Source organism: Carcharhinus amblyrhynchos, chromosome 17 (genome assembly GCF_965287045.1).
Source record: "Carcharhinus amblyrhynchos chromosome 17, sCarAmb.v2.hapA, whole genome shotgun sequence".
In the NCBI taxonomy this organism is placed as follows: domain Eukaryota; kingdom Metazoa; phylum Chordata; class Chondrichthyes; order Carcharhiniformes; family Carcharhinidae; genus Carcharhinus; species Carcharhinus amblyrhynchos.
The window spans coordinates 56697958-56721852 of record NC_137340.1 but is presented as its reverse complement, the minus strand read 5'-3'; the positions used below and the strand labels follow the sequence as shown (position 1 = coordinate 56721852).

Genomic DNA, 23895 nt, shown 5'->3' with positions numbered 1-23895 from the left:
CCCGCTAGCGCTACACAGCACCTTGAGGGGCGGAAACTTGCAACATGTAGACTGGATTTGACCACATTGCCATTTCACTGTGTCTACATAAAGCGGCAGTTAGTTGATGCCTTCTACTGCAGGCTGTCAGTTACCCACCACAGAGAGACTGCTGGTTTTAATAAAACTGATGCTAGGCTGTTTTGATGCTATTGTGAGGTTTGGGTGAAATTGAGCTTGGGTTATTCTGTATTTAATATTACTTGCACTTTTAATTGGTTTTAAGAAACAATGTTTGGGATACAATTTTCATTTTCTGATCCTGCCCAGCATGAGAAAATGCAGTTTTTTAGATGGCAAGCTTGTTGTCCCCACAGTAAATGTGCCAGCTATCCATGTTCTTAAATCATTGTTTCAGACCTTCAACTCTTGTCAACTTTGAAACCTTACAGGCAAAGGAGTCGTTTCAGGGATTCTCAGTGTGAACTCTCCAGAACGGTCTACAGCACTGGCATCTGTTTTCGTTCAGAGTACAGTCTTTGTTGCCTTATTATTTCAGTCCAAATATAAAAAAAATCCAGGTTGGAGATGATTATTATTTTATGTTTTTAAGTAGCTGACTGAATAAATTGTTTTGTCAGTTGGACCTGGCTTACCGCCCCCTCTCTGTCCCAGTCTGTCTGCAGAGACTTTCAGCAATTCCTGTTAAAATTTGATTACCATTCACCATAAGCAATGTTTACCAAGCAAGTTGGAGCTCTTGGCTGAGTGTACGCACCTGCCAAGCCAGAGCCCAGACTTCACCACACAAATCTCAGATGATCTTCAATGTGGCCTATATACAAGTGGGGTCGGGGCAGGGGGGGGTGGGGGGGGGGGGGGGAGGAGGGAAAGAATAGGATATGAAAGGAGGACAACTTGTGTAGAAATGAATAAACTTAGTTTTGGTGCCATCAACAGAAGCAGTTACTTCTCCAGTAGTGAAATGCCACATGAAGAAGAATACTGAATGAATAAGGAACTTTGAATTCCAAACATCAAAAACCTACACAGTATCAGTTAAAGAATCTAAAGTCTGTGGCTGCAGTTTCCCCTTTTTAATGCGTGTTTCCTGTAAACCTATCAGTACTGGGGCCAGAACTCTGTACCCTTGTAATATCACACTGATCTATCTGGTATGGCAAAAGATGAGCATTGATTAAAATAAAATCTATTTTCCCAGTTTTATGAAAGTGAGAGTTTGGAATTATTGTGGGTGGGAGGGGCAGGTCATCCTGAGAGTAATGCTCAGGGCCAGCAAATAAAGATGCACAAACTAGGGACTTGATGATAGTAGCAGTCCTTTCTGTCTCAGTTTTTCTGTTCAATTGTAAAATGTATATTATTCCTAATGCTATTTGTAAACTAAAAGGATGAAACATTGATCGTAATTATTATTAGAAAGTGTGAGCAGGATACTGCATCCTGGGAAGGAATAATATTGTGAACTGTTAATCAAGACTAGGTATGAGATTGTACTACCATCATTTCACACACACTCCTTACCCAATGCTGACAATGTCTCAGAGCAGGGGTATAGGGTAGGAGGAGTGATGGAAGGTTGCACTACACATTGCCAGCACTTATGGAATAGAGAGAAAGATTGTAGGAGGCCTGACCCAGGAACCACATGTGGGAAACATCTTGGTGAGCATAATTAAAAAAACTAACAAACTATAAAATATTATATATTGTACATTACATAAATACAAAGACAGCAATATTAAAAAAGGTTTTAAGATGTTCACTTAATACAAAAGATATCACATTCACATCAATTATTGAAGATTCAATAATTAAATAAGGTTTTTTGGAAATAAGAAGGGTATTAGCACTTACTCTCTAACTATAGAGATTTCACAGTCTTAATCTCCAGTAACTGTCGTATTCGCTGTAACTCTACAGAAAATGTTTGGAAATCAGTCCAGCAGTCGCTAACCCTTTATATCAATCCCAGTTAGCATGGCAGCAGGGTACAGGCAGCTGAACCTCTCCCCCACTTCTAGCAAGAGGGATGTTATTGGGTGATAATTTACTTGCTGGTGTGGAACTATTAAGGTCCATTCTGTTCTCCTACAGTCTAATGATTAGTCACAGAAGCAAATGTCACATATAACAGGATTTAAATGACAGCATCAGTAACACACACTACATGAAAAGCAAGGGATTAGCTCTGGAATTTGCCTAATATGAACATAAACTTATAAAAGCTATGATCAGTAATAAAAGGGATTTTCTGCCTGTTTAATGCTTTTATCCACTTAACCGATTACCATTGACCTGCTATACATCTAGCTTAACCTCTTACAGCATTCCCCTTCCTCCTGATGGGCTGATGCTGACTCAAAAGTGATCATCTTAGATGGTGAGCTGGAGGCCATAGAGGAATTGTTCAAGCTCTCTTGTCTAAAGATTACATTAAATCCTGTTGAAGAGTATGTGGACTATAAAGATGATCAGGAAGCAAGTGATGCCTGATAGGGACTGAAACATCAAAGCAGAAAAAAAAGCAAATCTTGAGGTGAGGCAGTTACACATCAAACACCAGCTCCCATGTCTGACATGTGCCTGCCCCAAAGCTCCTACTAACACCCCTGAACTTCTAACACCAGCAAATCTCCAACCCTCCACTCTGACTTGCTTTGCTGAGTGTCCTCATGGTTTTAGGTCACTTGTTAGTCCCACTGGATGTTGATAAATGGCCTGTGATCATACTGACATGAGTAATTATAAAATGATAAATGACTAAAATAAATTCATTTCAAATCAGCAGGTTAAGCCCAAACAGTAACAGCCTTATTTTCACAGTTACTCAGTACCTTTCAGCTACTTGCTTTTTCCACTCTCGCTCCACTCCCATAACCAGCCTGATTTTGTGCACCTAAACATAGCACGAGATTGTCCCTTTTATCTGATCCATAGGCTGGCCACCCTGTTAAACGAGGCAGCATTATCACAAATTATACAGTTTCATATTCAGTCTGTTACCACAGGATATTAAAGCAACTAGTCATAGTTCCCATGAGTGCAATTAGTGGTTTTCTTACAGCTCCCACAGAGATCTTCACAGCTTCACATTTTGAACAGGAAGATTGAACTACATGGCCGATTCCCTCGTTGACACAGTGATTATCCGGTTCACTCCAAGGGGTTCCTGCTTTTCCTAAAGAGATGAATGTGCATCAGCCAGAAGCATGGTATTGACCCTCAGCGCTGACCCTCTGACAGCGCGGCACTCCCTCAGCGCTGACCCTCTGACAGCACGGCACTCCCTCAGCAATGACTTGGATTGTTAAATTTATTATGCCATCATGTGCTACCAGTGTGTAAGATTGATATTTGCTCTGATTTGTTTTTCTTATGTCTTGTTCTGATTTGGACTCATTGTGGTCTCAGGCTCAACTGGATGTGCTAATGTTATGTTTAAAGTTTAGTTATTAGTGTCACAAGTAGGCTTACATTAACACTGCAGTGAAGTTACTGTGAAAATCCGTGTTGGAGGAGTCCAATGGCATCCTTCGGAGTATCTTTTGTGAAAGTACTGGGATTTTTATTGAGACACTTTGATTGGTGTTGGATTTGGTTTTACTAGACCGAGCTCAGGTGCAAGGAGTTATTTTGTTTTTAGGAGTGGGGCTTGTGGCCCATCAAAAAATTTGAAAGCTGTAAATTATTTTAAAAGTTAAATAGGCATTAAAAAGTGGAAGAAAACTGACCTGGATGGTGTCATCAGGGACTGGTGACCCACAGCAGTGGACCAAGGAATGGAAAACCCCTCAACGCTGTATTTAGGCAGTGCTTTCACCACCAACTTCAGGATCACTGCAAGCAATTGTAGCAATTCTGCAGCTAACTCAGCCTGGTCCAGAAAGTTTCAGGAAACCAGGGTAATGACAGAGAAAACTGGGGAAATGGTAGTTAGAAAATCTTTAGGACATTCCTACAGTGTTCCTCAACCTCAGTTCTTTCTCCTATAACGGAGAAGACATATGGAGGTTCAATGCTCCAAGTAATCAGACCCTATAACTCATTCCCAGGACAATCATTGAAAATTTATTCCCCAAGCTGGGCAGCAGGGCTTGTGTTCAGTTACACATCACAAGTCCTGTGATCAGTGAGCCACAAACATAGGCAGCAGCCATGAATCAGAGTTTACAACACTGAATAAGCCATATCAGCCCAGTGCATCTATGCTGACTGATCCCACTGTATGTTCTTGTAGCAGAGGCTTTTACCTTTTGTTTCAGAAGCAGATTCAAAAGTAACAAACCAAAAAGAAAATTGGAGAAATATTTAAAGGGAAAAGATGTCCAGGGCTGAGAAGTGAGAGGGGTGTGGAGGGATATGGTCCAGGTGCAGGTCAGTGGGACTAGGCAGAAAAATGGTTCGGCACAGCCAAGAAGGGCCAAAAGGCCTGTTTCTGTAATGTTCTATGGGGACAGAGCAAAAGGTACATTAATCAGATAACTCTACCCAAGAGCTGGCACATGAATGAGGGGCCAAATCACCTCCTCCTAAGCTGTCCCATTCAATAATTTTGTGTCCAATTTTCAAGGCAGAGCTACAATGCTTTCTATTGCAACCGCTCCATGCAATATATACCAACAGTTGAACTAGGTTTCCCATCCTACAAAAGCCATGTTGCATCTTCCCTTTAGTTTGAGGGAGATGGCTAACTGAAAGTTGAGCTGATTTAAGGTGAATGCCTGTTTCTGATTCAGAACCGAGACCAGTGCAGCCATTAGTCTCATAGCAAAATCAAGAATCAAACTAAACACAATACCTTCCTGTTGTTGAGAATTTCATCTGTGGATTTTGATCGGATGCGATTGAAGTACAGTGCTGGTGATTCTACACATTTCTGAAATTGTAAAGGACATTGAGAGAGAGTCCGGTACTGGCTTTGAAAAATTCCATTCTTATATCAGCTTCATCTGAATCATTACGGCCTTCAGAAAATGTAAAAGTTCAACACACTCCTGTGTTGTCTCATATCTCCTCCAAACACATTCCAGAAACACTATACATCGGTGAGATCATTTCCCTGCATGTTACTGAGAACGTGATCCCAGCACCAAGGCAGCTCCCTGGCACCTCTCTGCTATCAGTGCAATTCACTTCCATCATGAAATTGAACCGATCTTGCTCTTCCTATTGCAGACTTGCAGGTTTGGCGAATTTATAAAAAATTCGAAGCATCAGATTCTAAACCAACAAATAAGAGTGTGTGTTGTGAGGGTGCTCAGTCTCACCTGCGCCACATTCTCCATGTCATTCACGTGTGTCTGTCCACGGTTTTCAGTCATTGTGTCTGGTGTCAGGATTTTGTCCTTTCTTTCAGTGGTATACTGGCCACCCAAAACTTTACGCTGTTGAAAACAGAAGCAACTCTCAGTATGATTTCAAGACTGACCCTAGATCCAAGCAGTCTTCATCTGTACACACTGAAAAGGGAAACTTATCGGCCTCACATAAAATGTGTGACTGGACGCAGAGTAACAAGAACATAATCTACCCCATGCACACTGCCCCGCCTCCCCCTCCTCCCCGCCCCCCCACCCCCAACCACCTCATTCAAATCTGTGACACAAAATGCCACCTTTGAACAAAATTATCAACTCTCCATTCTACATCTTGCTCAAAGGAATTATCAAAGCAGGTGGGATCTTGGGCTTCATAAGTAGAAGTGGAAAGTTATACTGAATCTTTATAAAGCTCTGATTAGGCCCCAACTGGCGTATCAAATGCACTTCTGGTCAGCACACATTAGGAAGGATGTGAAGGGGTACAGAGGAAATGTCCCAGGATGGTTCCAGGGATGAGGGGGGGTTTTAGCTCCAAGTTCAAGGCAGGAGAAGCTGGGTCTGATCTCCTTGGAATAAAGGAGATTGATAGAGGTGGAGGAGATTATGTCAGGTTTAGATAAGGTAGACAGGAAAAGCTGTTCCCATTGACTAATAAAGTCCAAGATTAGGGGATAGAGATTTAAGGTTTAGCTAAGAGATGCTATGGGGAATGGGAGGAAGAACTTTTTTAAACACAGCAAGGTGGAAGCAGAAGCAATGACTTTGAAGTGAAATTGGATAGACACCCGAGGGCAATAAACTTACACGGTTACAGGAAGAGAGCAGGGGAACGGAACAGAATGGACTACTCCACACATCCAGAGTGGACTCAATGTGTAGTGGTCTTCTTCTGTGTTGCAATGATAGTTTGGACTGTGGTGGTCAACTCTGCAGTGAACAAAATTAATTTGGGGAATGTGGGTATCCAGCCCCAACTGCCCTCCATTTCAAAGGGCACTTAAGAGTCAACCACATTGCTGTGGCTCTGGTGTCACACATAGGCCAGAATGGTCTTGCTGCAGCTGTATAGGGCATTGGTGAGGCCGCAGCTGGAGTACTGTGTGCAGTTTTGGTCGCCACACTTACGCAAGGATATTATGGCCTTGGAGGGAGTGCAGAGGAGGTTTACTAGGCTGATACCGGAGTTGAGGGGGTTGAGCTATGAGGAGAGGCTGAATAAACTGGGCTTGTACTCGTTAGAGTTTAGAAGAATGAGGGGAGATCTCATTGAGACGTATAAGATGATGAATGGGATGGATAGGATAGAGGTGGAGAGGCTCTTCCTGCTCAGAAAGGACAGTAGGACTAGAGCGCACAGCCTCAAGATAAAGGGGGGGCGGTTTAGAACAGAGTTGAGGAGGAACTTCTTCACTCAAAGGGTGGTGAATCTCTGGAATTCTCTGCCCGTTGAAGTGGTGGAAGCTGCCTCGCTAAATATATTTAAGACGCGGATTGATAGGTTTTTGATAGGCAAGGGGATTAAGGGTTATGGGGAGAGGGCGGGAATGTGGAACTGAGACACGACAGATCAGCCATGATCTTACTGAATGGTGGGGCAGGCTCGAAGGGCTAGGTGGCCTACTCCTGCTCCTATTTTTTATGTTCTTATGTAAGGACAACAGATTTCCTTTCCTTAAAGATATTAGTGATCCAGATGAGGTTTTAAAACAATCAACAATAGTTCCCTGGTCATCATTAGACTTTTAATTCGGATTTTTATTGAATTCAACTCTCACCATCTGCTGTGGTGTATTTTGAACCCAGATCTTACCTAGGTATAGTCCAGTGACAATATCACTATGCCATTGCCTCCCCAAACATCCTGGTTGACAGATTAAGACAGTGGACAATTCACTGGCCTGATTTCTCTGAGCCCTCCTCAGTCAGCTGAAATTGTCATTTCTGCTTGCCTCTCCCAACACCCTTCCAGTCAGCCTCCAGTGACAGTCCCCAGTTGTCCCCATCTTCATATCTTGCAGATGTCCTTGTAGCGGAGGTATAAAAGTCCAGGAGATTGTGACCCAGCGGCCAGTTCACTGGATGGAAGGTATCAAGTATATATATGCCTGTCATCCATCCAATTACTGTGACTGAACCCACGCAAGAGTTGTTAGCTTAAAAAACAAGCATGTTGATGGAAGTAGGACCTGAGTTGAAGACCTTGCCCTGCCAAGAGCTGCTTTTTAAATGTCTGAGAAAGCAAAGGTAGAACTTCTGGAATATAGGTCAGACCAGGTGGAAAATCGCCTCTCACCAATTTGACTGCATTTTTTTTGAAGGGGTAACTAAGAAGGTAGATGAGGACAGTGCAGTCAACATTGTCTACATGGACTTTAGCAAGGCCTTTGACAAGGTAGTGCATGGTAGGTTTTTTGATTTATTATCACATGTATTAGCATATAATGAAAAGTAGTGTTCTTTCACACTAAACAAAGCATATTGTTCATCGAGAAGGAAACAAGAGATTGCAGAATGTAGTGTTATAGTCATAGCTAGGATGTAGATAAAGATCAATTTAATGCAAGGTAAGTCCATTCAAAAATCTGACAGTAGCAGGGAAGAAGCTGTTCTTGAGTCGGTTCGTGCATGACTTCAGACTTTTGTATCTTTTTCCCAACGGAAGAAGTCGGAAGAGTGTGTCCTGGATGCATGGGGTCCTTAATTATGCTAGTTGCTTTGCCGAGGCAGCGGGAAGTGTAGGCAGAGTCAATGGATGGGAGGCTGGTTTGTGTGATGGATTGTGCTACATTTATGGCCTATTGTAGTTCCTTGCGGAGTTCGGTAGAGCGGGAATCCATACCAAGCTGTGATACAACTACAACTATGCTTTCTATGGTGCATCTGTAAAAGTTGGTGAAAATCGTAGGTGACATGCCAAATTTCCTTAGTCTTCTGAAAAAGTAGAGGTGTTGTTAGGCTTTCTTAACTATAGTGTCAGCACATGGGGACCAGGACAGGTTGTTAGCGATCTGGATACCAAAAAACTTGAAGCTCTTGGCCCTTTCTTCTTCATCCCCATAAATGTCGATAGGGGCATGTTCTCCTTTATGCTTCCTGAAGTTGACGATAATCTTCATGTTGTTGACATTGAGGGAGAGATTATTGTTGCCGCACCAGTTCACCAGATTCTCTATCTCAATCCTGTACTCTAACTCATCATTGTTTGAGATCCAACCCACTACAGTGGTGTCATCAGCAAACTTGAAAATTGAATTGGAGGGGAATTTGGCCACACAGTCATAGGTGTATAAGGAGTATAGTAAGAGGCTGAGAACACAGCCTTGTAGGGCACTGGTGTTGATGATGATCACAGAGGAGGTGTTGTTACCTATCCTTATTGATTGTGGTCTGAGAGTTAGGAAGTTCAGAATGCAGCAGCAGGGGAAGGTGCCCAGGCCCAGGTCATGGAATTTGGAGATGAGTTTTGTGGGAATAATGGTGTTGAAGGCTGAGTTGTAGCCAATAAATAGGAGTCTGACATAGGTGTCTTTGTAATCTAGGCGTTCCAGAGTGGACTGCAGGGCCAGGGAAGGTGGTGTCTGCCGTGCGCCTGTTGTGGCAGTAGGCAAACTGTAGTGGATCCAGGTAGTCCAGGAATGCCATAAGCATAGACAAGGGTCATGGGTGGAGAGGGGACTCAATGTTAAAATGGTGGCGTGGGCTCGTTAGGCCTGTTTTGTTCTTTGTTCTTTGAGGCTGAAATTGATTTGTGCCATGACAAGCCTTTCAAAACGCTTCATAATGATGGATGTCAGAGCCACCAGCCGATAATCATTAAGACACGCTTCTTGGCTTTTCTTTGGTACCAGAATGATGGCCGTCTTCTTGAAGCAGATAGGGACCAGATTGTTGTAAAGAGAGGTTGAGGATGTCTGTAAATACCCCCACCAGCTGATCCACGCAAGATCTGAGTGCACATCCAGGTACCCCTTCTGGGCCAGTCGCTTTCCATGGGTTGACCTTTGGGAAGGCTGCTCTGACATCTGCAATGATGGCCTCAGATGTAGGTTCATCCAGGGCTTCAAGGGCATGTTCTTGTTGACCTCTTGCTCAAAACAGGCATAGAATGCATTGAACTGATCAGGGAGGGGTGCGTTGGAGCTGGCGATTGTTGCGTGACACTAAATTTCATGGGATCCAGGGTGAGGTAACCAATTGGATACAAAACTGGCTTGCGACAGGAAACAGAGGGTTGTTTTTCAAACTGGAGGCCTGTGACCAGCAGTGTGCCTCAGGGATCAGTGCTGGGTCCACTGTTATTTGTCATTTATGTTAACGATTTGGATGAGAATATGGGTGACACGGTTAGTAAGTTTGCAGGTGATACCAAGATTGGTGGCATAGAACTTAACAGCGCAGAACAGGCCCTTCGGCCCACGATGTTGCGCCGACCAGCTTTTAAAAAAAAACAACACTAACCCACTAATCTAAACCAATCCCATTTCGTCCATAAACCTATCCACATATCTCTTAAACGCCCCCAAACTAGGCGCATTTACAACTGCAGCTGGCAGGGCATTCCAGTCCCTCACCACCCTCTGGGTAAAGAACCTACCCCTGACATCAGTCCTATAACTAACCCCCTTAATTTAAAGCCGTGCCCCCTCGTGCTAGCTTTCTCCATCCTAGGAAAAAGGCTATCACTATCCACCCTGTCTAAACCTCTAATCATCTTATATGTTTCAATAAGGTCCCCTCTTAGCCGCCTTCTTTCCAGCGAAAACAACCCCAAATCTCTCAGTCTCTCCTCATAGGATCTCCTCTCCACACCAGGCAACATCCTGGTAAACCTCCTCTGCACCCTCTCCAAAGCCTCTACATCCTTCCTGTAATGTGGGGACCAGAACTGCACACAATACTCCAAGTGCGGCCGCACCAGAGTTGTGTACAGTTGCAACATGACGCTGCGACTCCTAAATTCAATCCCCCTACCAATAAACGCCAAGACACGGTATGCCTTCTTAACAACCTTATCTACTTGATTCCCAACTTTCAGGGATCTATGTACACATACACCTAGATCCCTCTGCTCTTCCACACTATTCAAAGTCCTCCCGTTAGCCCTATACTCAACACATCTGTTATTCCTACCGAAATGAATTACCTCACACTTCTCCACATTAAACTCCATCCGCCACCTCGCGGCCCAGCTCTGCAACCTTTCTAAGTCACCCTGCAAACTATGACACCCTTCCTCACAATCTACCACACCTCCGACTTTGGTGTCATCAGCAAACTTACTAATCCACCCAACTATACCCTCATCCAGATCATTAATAAAAATTACAAACAGCAGTGGCCCCAAAACAGATCCCTGAGGCACACCACTCGTAACCGAACTCCATGACGAATATTTACCATCAACCACCACCCTCTGTCTCCTATCTGCTAGCCAATTCCTGATCCAATTACCTAGATCACCCCCAATCCCATACATCTGCATTTTCTGCAGAAGCCTACCATGGTGAACCTTATCAAACGCCTTACTAAAATCCATATACACCACGTCAACTGCCTTACCCCTATCCACCTCTTTGGTCACTTTCTCAAAGAACTCGATAAGGTTAGTAAGGCACGACCTACCCGCTACAAAACCATGCTGACTGTCTCTAATCAATTCATTACTCTCCAAATAACTATAAATCCTGTCTCTAATAATCCTTTCCAAAACCTTACCCACCACAGAAGTAAGACTCACCGGTCTATAATTCCCAGGGAAGTCTCTGCTCCCCTTCTTAAACAATGGGACAACATTTGCTGTCCTCCAATCTTCCGGTACTATACCAGAGACCAACGACGACCTGAAGATCAGAGCCAGAGGCTCCGCAATCACCTCTCTTGCCTCCCAGAGAATCCTAGGGTAAATCCCATCCGGACCAGGGGACTTATCTATTTTCAAACCCTCTAGAATATCCAGCACATCCCCCGTATCAACTGCAATACTATCTATTTTACACCCCTGCAACCCAGTGTCCTCCTCAGCTACATTCATGTCCCCTTGCGTGAACATCGAAGAGAAATATTGGTTCAACGCCTCTCCAATCTCCTCCGGTTCCACACACAACTTCCCTCTACTGTCTGTAACTGGCCCTAATCTTGCCCTAACCAACCTTCTGTTCTTGACATACCTGTAAAACGCCTTAGGGTTCTCCTTAATCCTATCAGCCAAAGTCATCTCATGTCCTCTTTTAGCCCTTCTTAACTCCCTCTTCAACTCCCTCCTAGCCAATCTAAAACTTTCTAATGCACTACCTGAGCCCTCAAGCCTCATCCGAACATAAGCCTCCTTTTTCTTCCTAACCAACGAATCAACTTTTTTAGTGCACCACGGTTCCCTGGGCCTACCAAATCCTCCTTGCCTGACAGGGATATACCTATCACAGACAATAAAGAAGGTTATCTAGGATTGCAACAGGAACTTGATCATTTGGCCAATGGGCTGACGAATGGCAAATGGAGTTTAGTTTAGACAAATGTGAGGTGATGCATTCTGGATGATCAAACCAGGGCAGGACTTACTCAGTTAATGGGAGAGCACTGGGGAGAGTTATAGAACAAAGAGTTCTAGGGGTTCATCGCCCCTCAAAAGTGGAGTCACAGGTGGACCGGGTGGTGAAAAAGGCATTCAGCATGCTTGGTTTTTTTGGTTAGAACAATGAATACAGGGGTTGGGATGTCTTGTTGAAGTTGTAGGAGACACTGGTAAGACCACACTTGGAATACAGTGTACTATTCTGGTCACCCCTATAGAAAGGATATTATTAAACTAGAAAGAGTCCAGAAAAGATTTACTAGGATGCTATTGGGACTTGATGGTTTGAGTTATAAGGAGAGACTAGATAGACTAGTCCTTTTGCCCCTGGAGCATAGGAGGCTGAGGGTGATCTTATAGAGTTTATAGAATAATAAGGGGCATAGATCAGATAGACAGTCAACATCTTTTCCCAAAGGTGCAAGAGTCTAAAACTAGAGGGCATAGATTTAAGTTGACAGGAGAGAGATACAAAAGGGTCCAGAGGGGCAATTTTTTCACACAGAGTGGTGAGTGTCTGGAACAAGCTGCCAGAGATAGTAGGCAGGGACAATTTTGTCTTTTAAAAAAGTATTTAGACAGTTACATGGGTAAGATGGGTGTAGAGGGATTTGGGCCAAACGCAGACAATTGGTATAAGCTGGGCAGCATAGACAACTTGGGCTCTAGGGCCTGTTTCCATGCTGTAAACCTATACAAGTCTGCATTCTTTTCTCCCGCCTGGCTTTTGTTGTCCAGGTTTTACCACTGGAGACCAATGCACTGAGGACACAGCTTTGGCAAATTCGCAGTTTGGTGTTCTCATTCAGGGTGCTGTTGTTTCACACTCTTACTCAGCTTGGACATAACAGCTGCAGCTTTTGCAATGTGTGTTGATTTTATCATCTAATGGCAGATTGCTGGTGATTGTGGAGTTTAGATATGTAAAATTATCAACAACCTCCAGTGTCACATTGCCAGCGCTGATAGATGGCGGAATGGCAATGTCCAGGACCATGTTGTTTATCACCCTGATGCAAATGGTGAAACCAAACTTTTCATTGATGTGAAGGAGGCATCCATTTGCCGTTGATGGTGTTCCTCTGTATGGAATATCAGTGTGGAACCATCAGCATAGAGGAATTTTCTGATGAGGACTTGGCATTTATTTGTTGTGGATCTAAGGCGGACAAGACAAAACTCTGGTGCGGCTGCACTAGTATTGCGTACAGTTCTGGTTGCCGCATTATAAGAAAGATGTGGAGGCATTGGAAAGGGTGCATAGGAGGTTTACCAGGATGTTGCCTGGTATGGTGGGAAGGTCTTGTGAGGAAAGGCTGAGGGACTTGAGGTTATTTTCATTAGAGAGAAGAAGGTTACGAGGTGACCTGATTGAGGCATACAAGATGATCAAAGAATTGGATAGGGTGGACAGTGAGAGCCTTTTACCTCGGATGGTGATGGCTAACACGAGGGGACATAGCTTTAAATTAAGGGGTGGTAATTATAGGACAGATGTCAGAGGTAGGTTCTTTACTCAGAGGGTAGTAAGGTCGTGGAATGCCCTGCCTGCAGCAGTTGTGGACTCGCCAACTTTAAGGGTGTTCAAATGGTCTGTGGATAGGCATATGGATAACATTGGAATAGTTTAGGTTAGAGGGTCATTAGATTGGTTCCACTGGTCGGCGCAACATCGAGGGCCGAAGGGCCTGTACTGCGCTATGTTCTATATAAGACTGAGCCGCTTTCCATCAGTTCCAGTATGCAACACTCATTGTAAATAACTGAAGGCAATATGACAACAGGAAAAATAGTGTCAGAGTGTTGGTGCAGAGCATTACCCTGTTTGACCGCACTGTGGATCTCAAAGTGTTTGCTGTTGTCCTGTCACTGCTGACCTACACTCATTTGTCATAAAGAGTGCAGGCTGAAAATGAGAGGCAAACTGGCACAGAGCAAGTGGGAAGCATACTAACTGTCTTTGAAGAGCTCCAAATGTGACGCCCTCAAGAAAGGGTGTAAGGGCAGTACTACCTCAGGCCAATTAGTTTATCAAAGATGGGTAAGATTTCATAATTCATAATCAGACAAAAAATTAGAGAAAAAAAAAGTCAATTAAGAAGCGCGCACGCACGTATTTGTCAAAGACAGACCGTGCCCAAGTAATTTAACTGATTTCTTTTAGGACATAAGAACATAAGAAATAGGAGCAGGAGTAGGCCATCTAGCCCTTCGAGCCTGCCCCGCCATTCAATAAGATCATGGCTGATCTGTCGTGGCTCAGTTCCACTTTCCCGCCCTCTCTCCATAACCCTTAATCCCCTCTCTTAACAAGAACCCATCAACCCGCTTCTTAAAAATATTTAGCGAGGCAGCCTCCACCACTTCAACGGGCAGAGAATTCCAGAGATTCACCACCCTTTGAGTGAAGAAGTTCCTCCTCAACTCCGTTCTAAACCGCCTCCCCTTTATCTTGAGGCTGTGCCCCCTAGTCCTACTGTCTTTTTTGAGCGGGAAGAGTCTCTCCACCTCTATCCTATCCATCCCATTCATCATCTTACACGTCTCAATGAGATCTCCCCTCATTCTTCTAAACTCTAACGAGTACAAGCCTAGTTTATTCAGCCTCTCCTCATAGCTCAACCCCCTCAACTCCGGTATCAGCCTAGTAAACCTCCTCTGCACTCCCTCCAAGTGAGCTAATGAAGAAAGTTGATGAAGGGAATGCGGTGGATGTTGTCGATATGGATTTTAAGAAAGCTTTCAACAAAGTACCACATAAAATGCTGCTTAACAAAACTGCAGCTTATGGAATTGGAGGGATGGTGTGGGGGGGCGGGGGGGGGGGCGGGTGCGGTCAGTATCCAAATTGGATAAAAAAAGGCTAAAGAATGTGAATTGTAGTAGATGGCACTACTACCACCCAGAGGAATGACGGCAACAGGCATGAGAACACAAGACCAGTGATTTGTAAAGGGTAATATGCATTGGCCTTGACAATGTTGCCTACATCCCTCAAATGATCAAAATAAATGCCCTTGAGAAGACATCTTCTTAAGCCACTGCACTCAAGGCAGTGCTGTTAGGGAGTTCCAGGACTTTGACCCAGCAATAGTGATATACTTCCAAATCGGAATGGTGCATGGCTTGGAGGGGAACGTGAATTTGTTGCCCTTACACTTCCAAGTATAGATTGTGGGTTTAGAAGTTGCTGTCAGAGCCTTGGTGAGTTGTTGCAGTGCATCTTGTATATGGTACACACTCCTGCCACAACGTGCCAGTGATTGAGGGAGTAGATGCTCAAGGTTGTGGATTGTGTCACAATCAAGCTGACTGCTTTGTCCTAATGGTATCGATCTTCTTGTGTGTTGTTGAAGCTGCACTCATCCAGGCAGTAAGTGGAGAGAATTCCATTACATTTCTGATTTGTACCTTGTGGTGGACATGCTTTGGGGAGTCAGGAGGTGAGTTATTCACTGCAGAATATATAGCCTTTGATCTGCTCTTGTAATCACAGTATTTCTATAGCTGGTCCACTATAAATGTGGGGTGATGCATTTTGGTAGATTGAACCAGGACAGGACTTACTCAGTTAATGGTAGGGCACTGGGGAGAGTTACAGAACAGAAGGTCTAGAGATACGGGTTCATAGCTCTTTGAAAGTGGAGTCACAGGTGGATAGAGTGGTAAAGAAAGGCATTCGGCATGCTTGGTTTCATTGGTCAGAACATTGAATACAGGAGTTGGGAGTCTTGTTGAAGTTGTAGAAGACATTGGTAAGGCCACACTTGGAATACTGTGTACAGTTCTGGTCACCCTATTATAGAAAGGATATTATCAAACTAGAAAGAGTGCAGAAAAGATTTATAAGGATACTACTGGGACTGGATGGTTTGAGTTATAAGGAGAGGCTGGATAGACTGGGACTTTTTCCTCTGGAGTGTAGAAGGCTGAGGGGTGATCTTATAGAGGTCTATAAAATGATGAGGGGACAGATCAGCTATAGTCAATATCTTCTCCCGAAGGTAGGGGAGTCTAAAACTAGAGGGCATAGGGTTTAAGGTGAGAGGGGAGAGATACAAAAGTGTCCAGAGGGGCAATTTTTTCACACAGAGGGTGGTGAGTTTCTGGAGCAAGCTGCCAGAGGTAGCAGTAGAGGGGAGTACAAATTTGTCTTTTAAAAAGCATTTAGACAGTTACATTGGTAAGATGGATATAGAGGGATATGGGTCAAATGGGGACAATTGGATTAGCTTAGGGGTTTTAAAAAAAAGGACGGCATGGCCCAAATGGCCTGTTTCCCATGTTGTAAACCCCTATGACTTCAGTCTCTGGGCAATGGTAATGCCAGGATGTTGATTGTGGGTAATATAGCGATAGTCAGATTCTGTCTTGTTGAAGGTGGACATTACGTGGCACTCGTTCAACATAAATGTTACTTGTCATTTGTCAGCCCAGAGCTGAATGTTGTCCAGGACTTGTTGCATATGGGCATGGACTGTTTCACATGGTGCTGAACATTGTGCAACAAACATCCCTACTTACAGCCTTATGATAGAGGGAAGATCATTGATGAAGCAGCTGAAGATGGTTGGGCCTAGGACACTACCCTGAGGGACTCCTGCAGTTGAGATGCTTAACCTCTAACCACCACAACCATCTTCTTTTGTGTGAGCTATGACTCCAGCCAGTGGAAAGATTTCCCCCAATTCCCAGTGACCTCACTTTTGCTAGAATTCCTTGATGTCACACTCTGTCAAATGATGTCAAAAGCTGAGTGGTTTTGACAGACACAAACTGAGCATTAGTGAGTAGGTTTTTGTCTAACGGCACTGGAAATGACACCTTCCATTACTCTGCTGATAAATGTATAGATCAGGTTGGCAGCAACTGGCCAGATTGGGTTTGTCATGGGTATTGTGGACAGGAGATATTCTGCAAAGATTTCTAACCTGTGCTATGTCAAAGGCCAGTCCCACACACATATGGCATTGTGTACATTAAGATGGCTGCAGCTTTTGACATGAGCAACGTATGCCTCTTGCTGCACACCATGTAGCCGGGAGTCACTTGTATACATGCTCTCCTTTTCCCCTCTGGGTTGAAAGTGGGGTGGTTTGTATTTTAATTGTAGGTTTATCTAAGTAGCGCCATGCTTGGCTTACCTTAATGCGACCTCCAAAAGACTTGGAGCGCATGTGTTTCTTGTGTTTTGGTGAAATGAGTCCTTCAGGAGTACCAACCACGGAGCTTTTATGAAACTGCAACAGGACAAGAAGAAAAGATAGTGTGAAATGGAGAACCTATAGGAGATAGTGGATATCACATTGTACATGCCATCTGCCTCTTCAACATTCTGCCTGCCCTCGACATCTCTGAAAGACCAAAAATCTTTCAGCTTAAGCGCACCTTACAACAGAGCATCTACAACTCTGAGGCAGTGGTCCTCAAAGTACAGGCCAGTGTGAGGGTTGGTCAGGTGGCCGATTCTAAAATACAAATCATTGACCCGCAATGCCACAGGCAAGGCCAACACCAAAGAACAGGTTCAAAGCATGGTCCCCACCACATAGCACAACCAAACTGGTTCCCATATGCACTGCACAAGTCATCAGAGCTGTGAGCAACAACAATGCACCTTTATGAATAAGATTTCTGTTACATACAGCTGCAACATGTGAATCCCCAAGCTTTTCCTCTCTCCTATATCTCTGAGTAAGATCATTTCAAAGTTTTACAAAACTCAGAATGACGACATTTTTCAGGCTGCAAAACACAAGCAGCAATATTCTCCTCTTTTTGCTTTCCAAACTCTTATATTTTACCCACCTTGTTAAAATGACAAACAGACTGCCCCAGGGCAACAGGAGGGAAACTCGTGTGTCATTGCAGCAAGGGTAAGGTTTGGTATCTCCTATAGTGGTCAGGAGAGAGGCCAGTTGGATAAAGGTTTGAACACAAGGCCTCTATTCATTTCATTGAGGTTCTCTGCATCCAGGAATCAGAAGGAACAAATTTTGCTTCCCAGTTTCTGCCAGAGACTGGTGTGGACAGAGAAAGAACGACTACAACGATGATTTAACAACAATAATGGCAATACTGGCTTGAAGGAGCGATTCTGACAGAGTTAAGCATTCTGGGACTTTTGACCAATTTATAATTAACAGATGCAGATCATAAAGTTGCTGTTGCTGTGATTTGCTCTGTGAACTATGACCTGACATTTCCTGTGTTGACCAAATATGGGAAGTTGTTTGTTTTTGACTTAGACATGATGGCACAAATAGGGGAGCAGACAATGTGAGCTGCATGACATTTGAACTAAACATTATGGAGTTGTTTGAGAGTAACTCCATTGGCCTGGTCGAGCAATACATTTGGTTTCCGGTTACACCATTGACTGGATGTCACAGAGCTTTCTGGAAGGTTAGGACATTTTTGGGGATAAAGGCAGCCCTTTTGTCTCCAGTGATAACTCTAGAGTTCAACTATTGCAAGAGTATCCTGAAGTACGTCTTCAGATGAGGACAGAATCTACATAAGGAATCCTCGTGGCCATAGGAGTGAAAGTAATAGGGTAATTGTTATGGGGGACTTTAACTTTACTAATATTGATTGGAATAGCTATAGCTCTAACTCCTTAGAGGGGTCAGTTTTTGTACAAAGCGTGCAGGAGGGTTTCTTGACTCAGTATGTTGACAGGCCAACTAGAGGTGAGGCTATATTGGATTTGGTGCTGGGAAGTGAGCCAGACCAGGTGTTAGACTTGGAAGTTGGGGTGCATTTTGGTGATAGTGACCACAATTCGGTTACGTTCACCTTAGTGATGGAAAGGGATAGGCAGGAACCTCGGGTCAGTAGTTTTAGCTGGGGGAAGGGTAATTATGAGGCTATTAGGAGAGAATTAGGAAGCGTAGGTTGGACTAGGAGACTACAGGGTCTCGGAACGTCCGAAATGTGGAGTTTTTTCAAGGAGCAGCTACTGCGAGTCCTTGATATGTCCCTGTCAGGCAAGGAGGTATTGGTCGAGCTAGGGAACCGTGGTGCACTAGGAAAGTTGATTCGCTGGTTAAAAAGAAAAAGGAGGCTTATGTCCGGATGAGACTTGAGGGCTCAGGTAGTGCACTAGAGAGCTTTAGATTGGCTAGGAGGGAGTTAAAGAGAGAGTTAAGAAGGGCTAAAAGAGGACATGAGAAGACTTTGGCTGATAGGATTAAGGAGAATCCTAAGGCGTTCTATAGATATGTTAAGAACAAAAGGTTGGTTAGGGCAAGATTAGGGCCAGTTTGAGACAGCAGTGGGAATTTATGTGTGGAACCGGAAGAGATTGGAGAGGCATTGAACCAATATTTCTCTTTGGTGTTCACGCAGGGGGACATAAATGTAGCTGTGGAGAACACTGGGTTACAGGGTTGTAAACTGGACAGTATTGCAGTTGACAAGGAGGATGTGCTAGTTATTCTTGAGGGTTTGAAAATAGATAAGTCCCCTGGGCCGGATGGGATTTACCCTAGGATTCTCTGGGAGGCAAGGGAGGAGATTGCAGAGCCTCTGGCTCTGATCTTCAGGTCGTCGTTGGTCACTGGTATAGTGCCAGAAGATTGGAGGTTAGCAAATGTTGTCCCATTGTTTAAGAAGGGGAACAGAGACTTCCCCGGGAATTATAGACCGGTGATTCTTACTTCTGCTGTGGGTAAGGTTTTAGAAAAAATTATTAGGGATAGGATTTATAGTTATTTGGAGAGTAATGAAATGATTAGAGACAGTCAGCACGGTTTTGTGGAGGGTAGGTCGTGCCTTACTAACCTTATTGAGTTTTTTGAGAAAGTGACCAAAGAGGTGGATGGGGGTAAGGCAGTTGACGTGGTGTATTTGGACTTTAGTAAGGCATTTGATAAGGTTCACCATGGAAGCCTTCTGCAGAAATTGCAGATGTATGGGATTGAGGGTGATTTAGGAAATTGGATTAGGAATTGGCTGGTGGATAGGAGACAGAGGGTAGTGGTTGATGGTAAGTATTCGACATGGAGTTCAGTTACGAGTGGTGTGCCTCAGGGATCTGTTTTGGGGCCACTGCTGTTTGTAATTTTTATTAATGATCTGGATGAGGGTATAGTTGGGTGGATTAGTAAATTTGCTGATGACACCAAAGTCGGAGGTGTGGTAGATAGTGAGGAAGGGTGTCTTAGTCTACAGGGAGACTTGGTCAAGTTGCAGAGCTGGGCCGAGAGGTGGAGGATGGAGTTTAATGCGGAAAAGTGTGAGGTAATTCACTTTGGCAGGAATAATGGATGTGTAGAGTATAGGGCTAACAGGAGGACTCTGAATAGTGTGGATGAACAGAGGGATCTAGGTGTATGTGTACATAGATCCCTGAAAGTTGGGAATCAAGTAGATAGGGTTGTTAGGAAGGCATATGGTGTCTTGGCGTTTATTGGTAGGGGGATTGAATTTAAGAGCCGCAGCGTCATGTTGCAACTGTACAAAACTCTGGTGCGTCCGCACTTGGAGTACTGTGTGCAGTTCTGGTCCCCACATTATAGGAAGGATGTGGAGGCTTTGGAGAGGGTGCAGAGGAGGTTTACCAGGATGTTGCCTGGTATGGAGGGGAGGTCCTATGAGGAGAGACTGAGGGATTTGAGGTTGTTTTCACTAGAAAGAAGGCAGCTGCGAGGGGACCTTATTGAAACATATAAGATGATCAGAGGTTTGGATAGGGTGGACAGTGATAGCCTTTTTCCTCGGATGGAGAAAGCTAGCACGAGGGGGCATAGCTTTAAATTAAGGGGTGGTAGTTATAGGACGGATGTCAGGGGTAGGTTCTTTACCCAGAGGGTGGTGAGGGATTGGAATGCCCTGCCTGCTGCAGTTGTGGATGCGCCTAGTTTGGGGGCGTTTAAGAGATCCGTGGATAGGTTTATGGATGGAAAGGGTTTGGTTTAGGTTAGAGGGTCATTGTTTTTTAACTGGTCGGCGCAACATCGTGGGCCGAAGGGCCTGTTCTGCGCTGTAATGTTCTATGTTCTATTTCATTCTAAATTGGGTAGTATCGATTTTCAGTTAAAGAATTAAAGTTTAATAAAAGAGTTAAAGTGTCGCAATTGTTGTAAATTTGAGTTTGGTACCTAAAGTGTTAAAGAAGTTGTGTTTAAGTATTTAAAGTTGACTCAGTGTCTTTATTTGCTATCAGAGGTTAAAACATACTGGTTTAGTCAACACTGGGATACCAGAGACAGCTCACTTGCAATACCTCACCAGCTGATTCTCACAGCATGAACCTACAAGGGATATCCTGGTCCCTCCACACTGATGCTGTAGTTAAAAAAGTCTATCAACCCCAAACATCCGTCCTCTACTTTCTCAGGAGGCTAAAGAAATTCAGCATGTTCCCACAACTCTCACCAACATTTACAGATGCACCATAGAAAGCATTCTTTCTGCTTGTATCACAACTTGGTATGGCTCCAGCTCTGTCCAAGACCACAAGAAACTACAAAGGGTCGTGAATGAAGCCCAGTCCATCACGTAAACCAGGCTCCCATCCATTGACTCAGTCTACACTTCCCACTGCCTTGGAAAAGCAGCCAATATAATCAGGGACTCCACGCACCCCGGACATACTCTCTTCCACCTTCTTCCTTTGGGAAAACGATGCAAAAGTGCCAACTGACTCAAGAACAGCCTCTTCCCTGCTGCCATCAGACATTTGAATGGACCAACCTCGCATTAAGTTGATCTTTCTCTGCACCTTAGCTATGAACGTATCATTACATTCTGCACTTTCTTCTTTCCTTCTCTACGTATGGCATGCTTTGTCTGTATAGCACGCAAGAAACAATACTTCTCATTGTATACCAATACACGTGACATGGGTAGCACAGTGGTTAGCACTGCTGCCTCTCAGCGCCAGGGATCCAGGTTCGATTCCCAGCTTGGGTCACTGTCCGTATGGAGTCTGCATGTTCTCCCCGTATCTGCGTGGGTTTCCCCGGGTGCTCTGGTTTCTTCCCACAGTCCAAAGATGTGTGGGTTAGGTGGATTGGTATGCTAAATTTCTCCTTCGTGTTAGGGGGACTAGCTAGGATAAATACATGGGGGTTATGGTGATAGGGCTTGGGTGGGATTGTGGTCAGTGCAGACTTGAATGGCCTCCTCCTACACTGTAGGATTTTATGATTCTAATAAATCAAATCAAGCCAAGGGCATCCCTGTTCTCACCATCATTATGGGAAATAATCAGAAACAAGGACCCGACCTCTCCTCAGGCCAAACTCAGCTGGTCAAATGGTTAACCTAGCATAGGAAACAGCAGCTGATTAATTTCTGGGCCTTTCTGATTTGTACACTATCACATCAGCTCACCAGTTAGAGAAGCTACAACTGGATTGCTTCCAAACATCCTTACCTGTCTCACCAACCTCTTCTTCTTGGCTGAGTCAGGCATATTGCTGACATGTTTAAAGAGCTCCTTTAGGGCCTCCTCTGTATGTTGGTGTGTTTCCTCCTTGGATCTCAATACAGAATGCAGCCTGTTCCGCTTTGCAGAGTTACCAGGAAGGGAATCCGGGCAATTTGGAGCTGGCAACAAGTCCAGATCATCCTGAACAGAAAGAGAATTCTAAACATCCCAATAAGCATTACAAAACAATTCTCAAAGGACAGAGAAAACGAGATACAGAACACAGGGACTCATTCAGCACCATTCCTATTACAGCCTCTGTGCAATGTGCCCTATTACAGACAATAGCTACCGATTTATTTTCCACAGCCCCTGTACACTCTCCTAAATCACAAAACCTAACCACTCATTTAAACATCTACAAACATTCAATTCCTCACCACCAATGCTCAGTAGCAGCAGTGTGTACTATCTACAAGATTTACTGCAGCAATTCACCAAAGATCCTTAGACAGCACCTTCCAAATCCATGACCAGTTCAATCTAAAAGGACAAGGGCAGCAGATACATGGGAACACTGCCACCTGCAAATTCCCCTCCAAGCCACTCACCATCCTGACTTGGAAATATAATCGCTGTTCCTTCTCAGTTGCTGGATCAAAATCCTGGAATGCTCTCCCTCGCGGCATTGTGGGTCAACCCTTAGCACATGCACTGCAGCAATTCAAGGGCAACTAGGGATGGGCAATAAATTCTGGCCAGCCAGTGACACCCATGTCCCATGAATGAATAAAAAAAAAACCCATGTACGTTTTCCCCCATTACTGACTCCAAGCCGATTGTCATTGATGTCAGAAAGCATAAAGGAGAACATGCTCCTGTCTACATCAACAGGGATGAAGTAAAAAGGGTCGAGAGATTCAACGTTTTAGGTGTCCAGATAACCACAACCTGCCCTGGTTCCCCCATGCTGACACTATAGTTAAGAAAGCTCACCAACACCTCTACTTTCTCAGAAGACTAAGGAAATTTGGCATGTCAGCTACGACTCTCACGAACAGATGCACCATAGAAAGCATTCTTTCTGGTTGTATCACAGCTTGATATGGCTCATGCTCTGCCCAAGATCGCAAGGATCTACAAAAGGTTGTGTATGTAGCCCAATCTATCATGCAAAGCGGCCTCCCATCCACTGACTCTATCTATACTTCGTGCTGCATCAGCAAAGCAGCCAGCAAAATTAAGGACCACATGCACACCAGACGTTCTCTCTTCCATCTTCTTCCTTTGGGAAAAAGATGTAAAAGTCTGAGGTCACGTACCAACCAACTCAAGAACAGCTTCTTCCCTACTGCTGTCAAACTTTAGAATGGACTCACCTCGCATTAAATTGATCTTTCTCTACACCTTGGCTATGACTGTAACACTACATTCTGCACTCTCTCATTTCCTTCTCTATGAATGGTATGCTTTGTTTGTATAGCAAGCAAAAAACAATACTTTTCACTGTATGCTAATACATGTGACAATAATAAATCAAATCAAATAAAGCACCCGTTTAAACTTCACCGATACTTAATGACGTAGATGAACAGAGACACTCCATGGATTTAAATACTCAA

General features: G+C 44.1%; 1 protein-coding gene across 1 annotated transcript in view; it reads right to left on the bottom strand.

Moving 5' to 3' along the window:
* Window positions 1-1739: 1739 nt before the first annotated feature.
* arhgap19 (Rho GTPase activating protein 19) overlaps window positions 1740-23895 on the bottom strand; it is a 60199-nt gene continuing 38043 nt past the window's right edge. The window contains exons 8-12 of the mRNA XM_080206009.1: window positions 22280-22474; window positions 17040-17135; window positions 5271-5387; window positions 4802-4879; window positions 1740-3181 (exon numbers count right to left, since the gene is read on the bottom strand). Coding sequence (XP_080062135.1) covers window positions 3116-3181; window positions 4802-4879; window positions 5271-5387; window positions 17040-17135; window positions 22280-22474 — 552 coding nt within the window. The 3' untranslated portion in view covers window positions 1740-3115. The remainder of the gene's footprint in view (window positions 3182-4801; window positions 4880-5270; window positions 5388-17039; window positions 17136-22279; window positions 22475-23895) is intronic.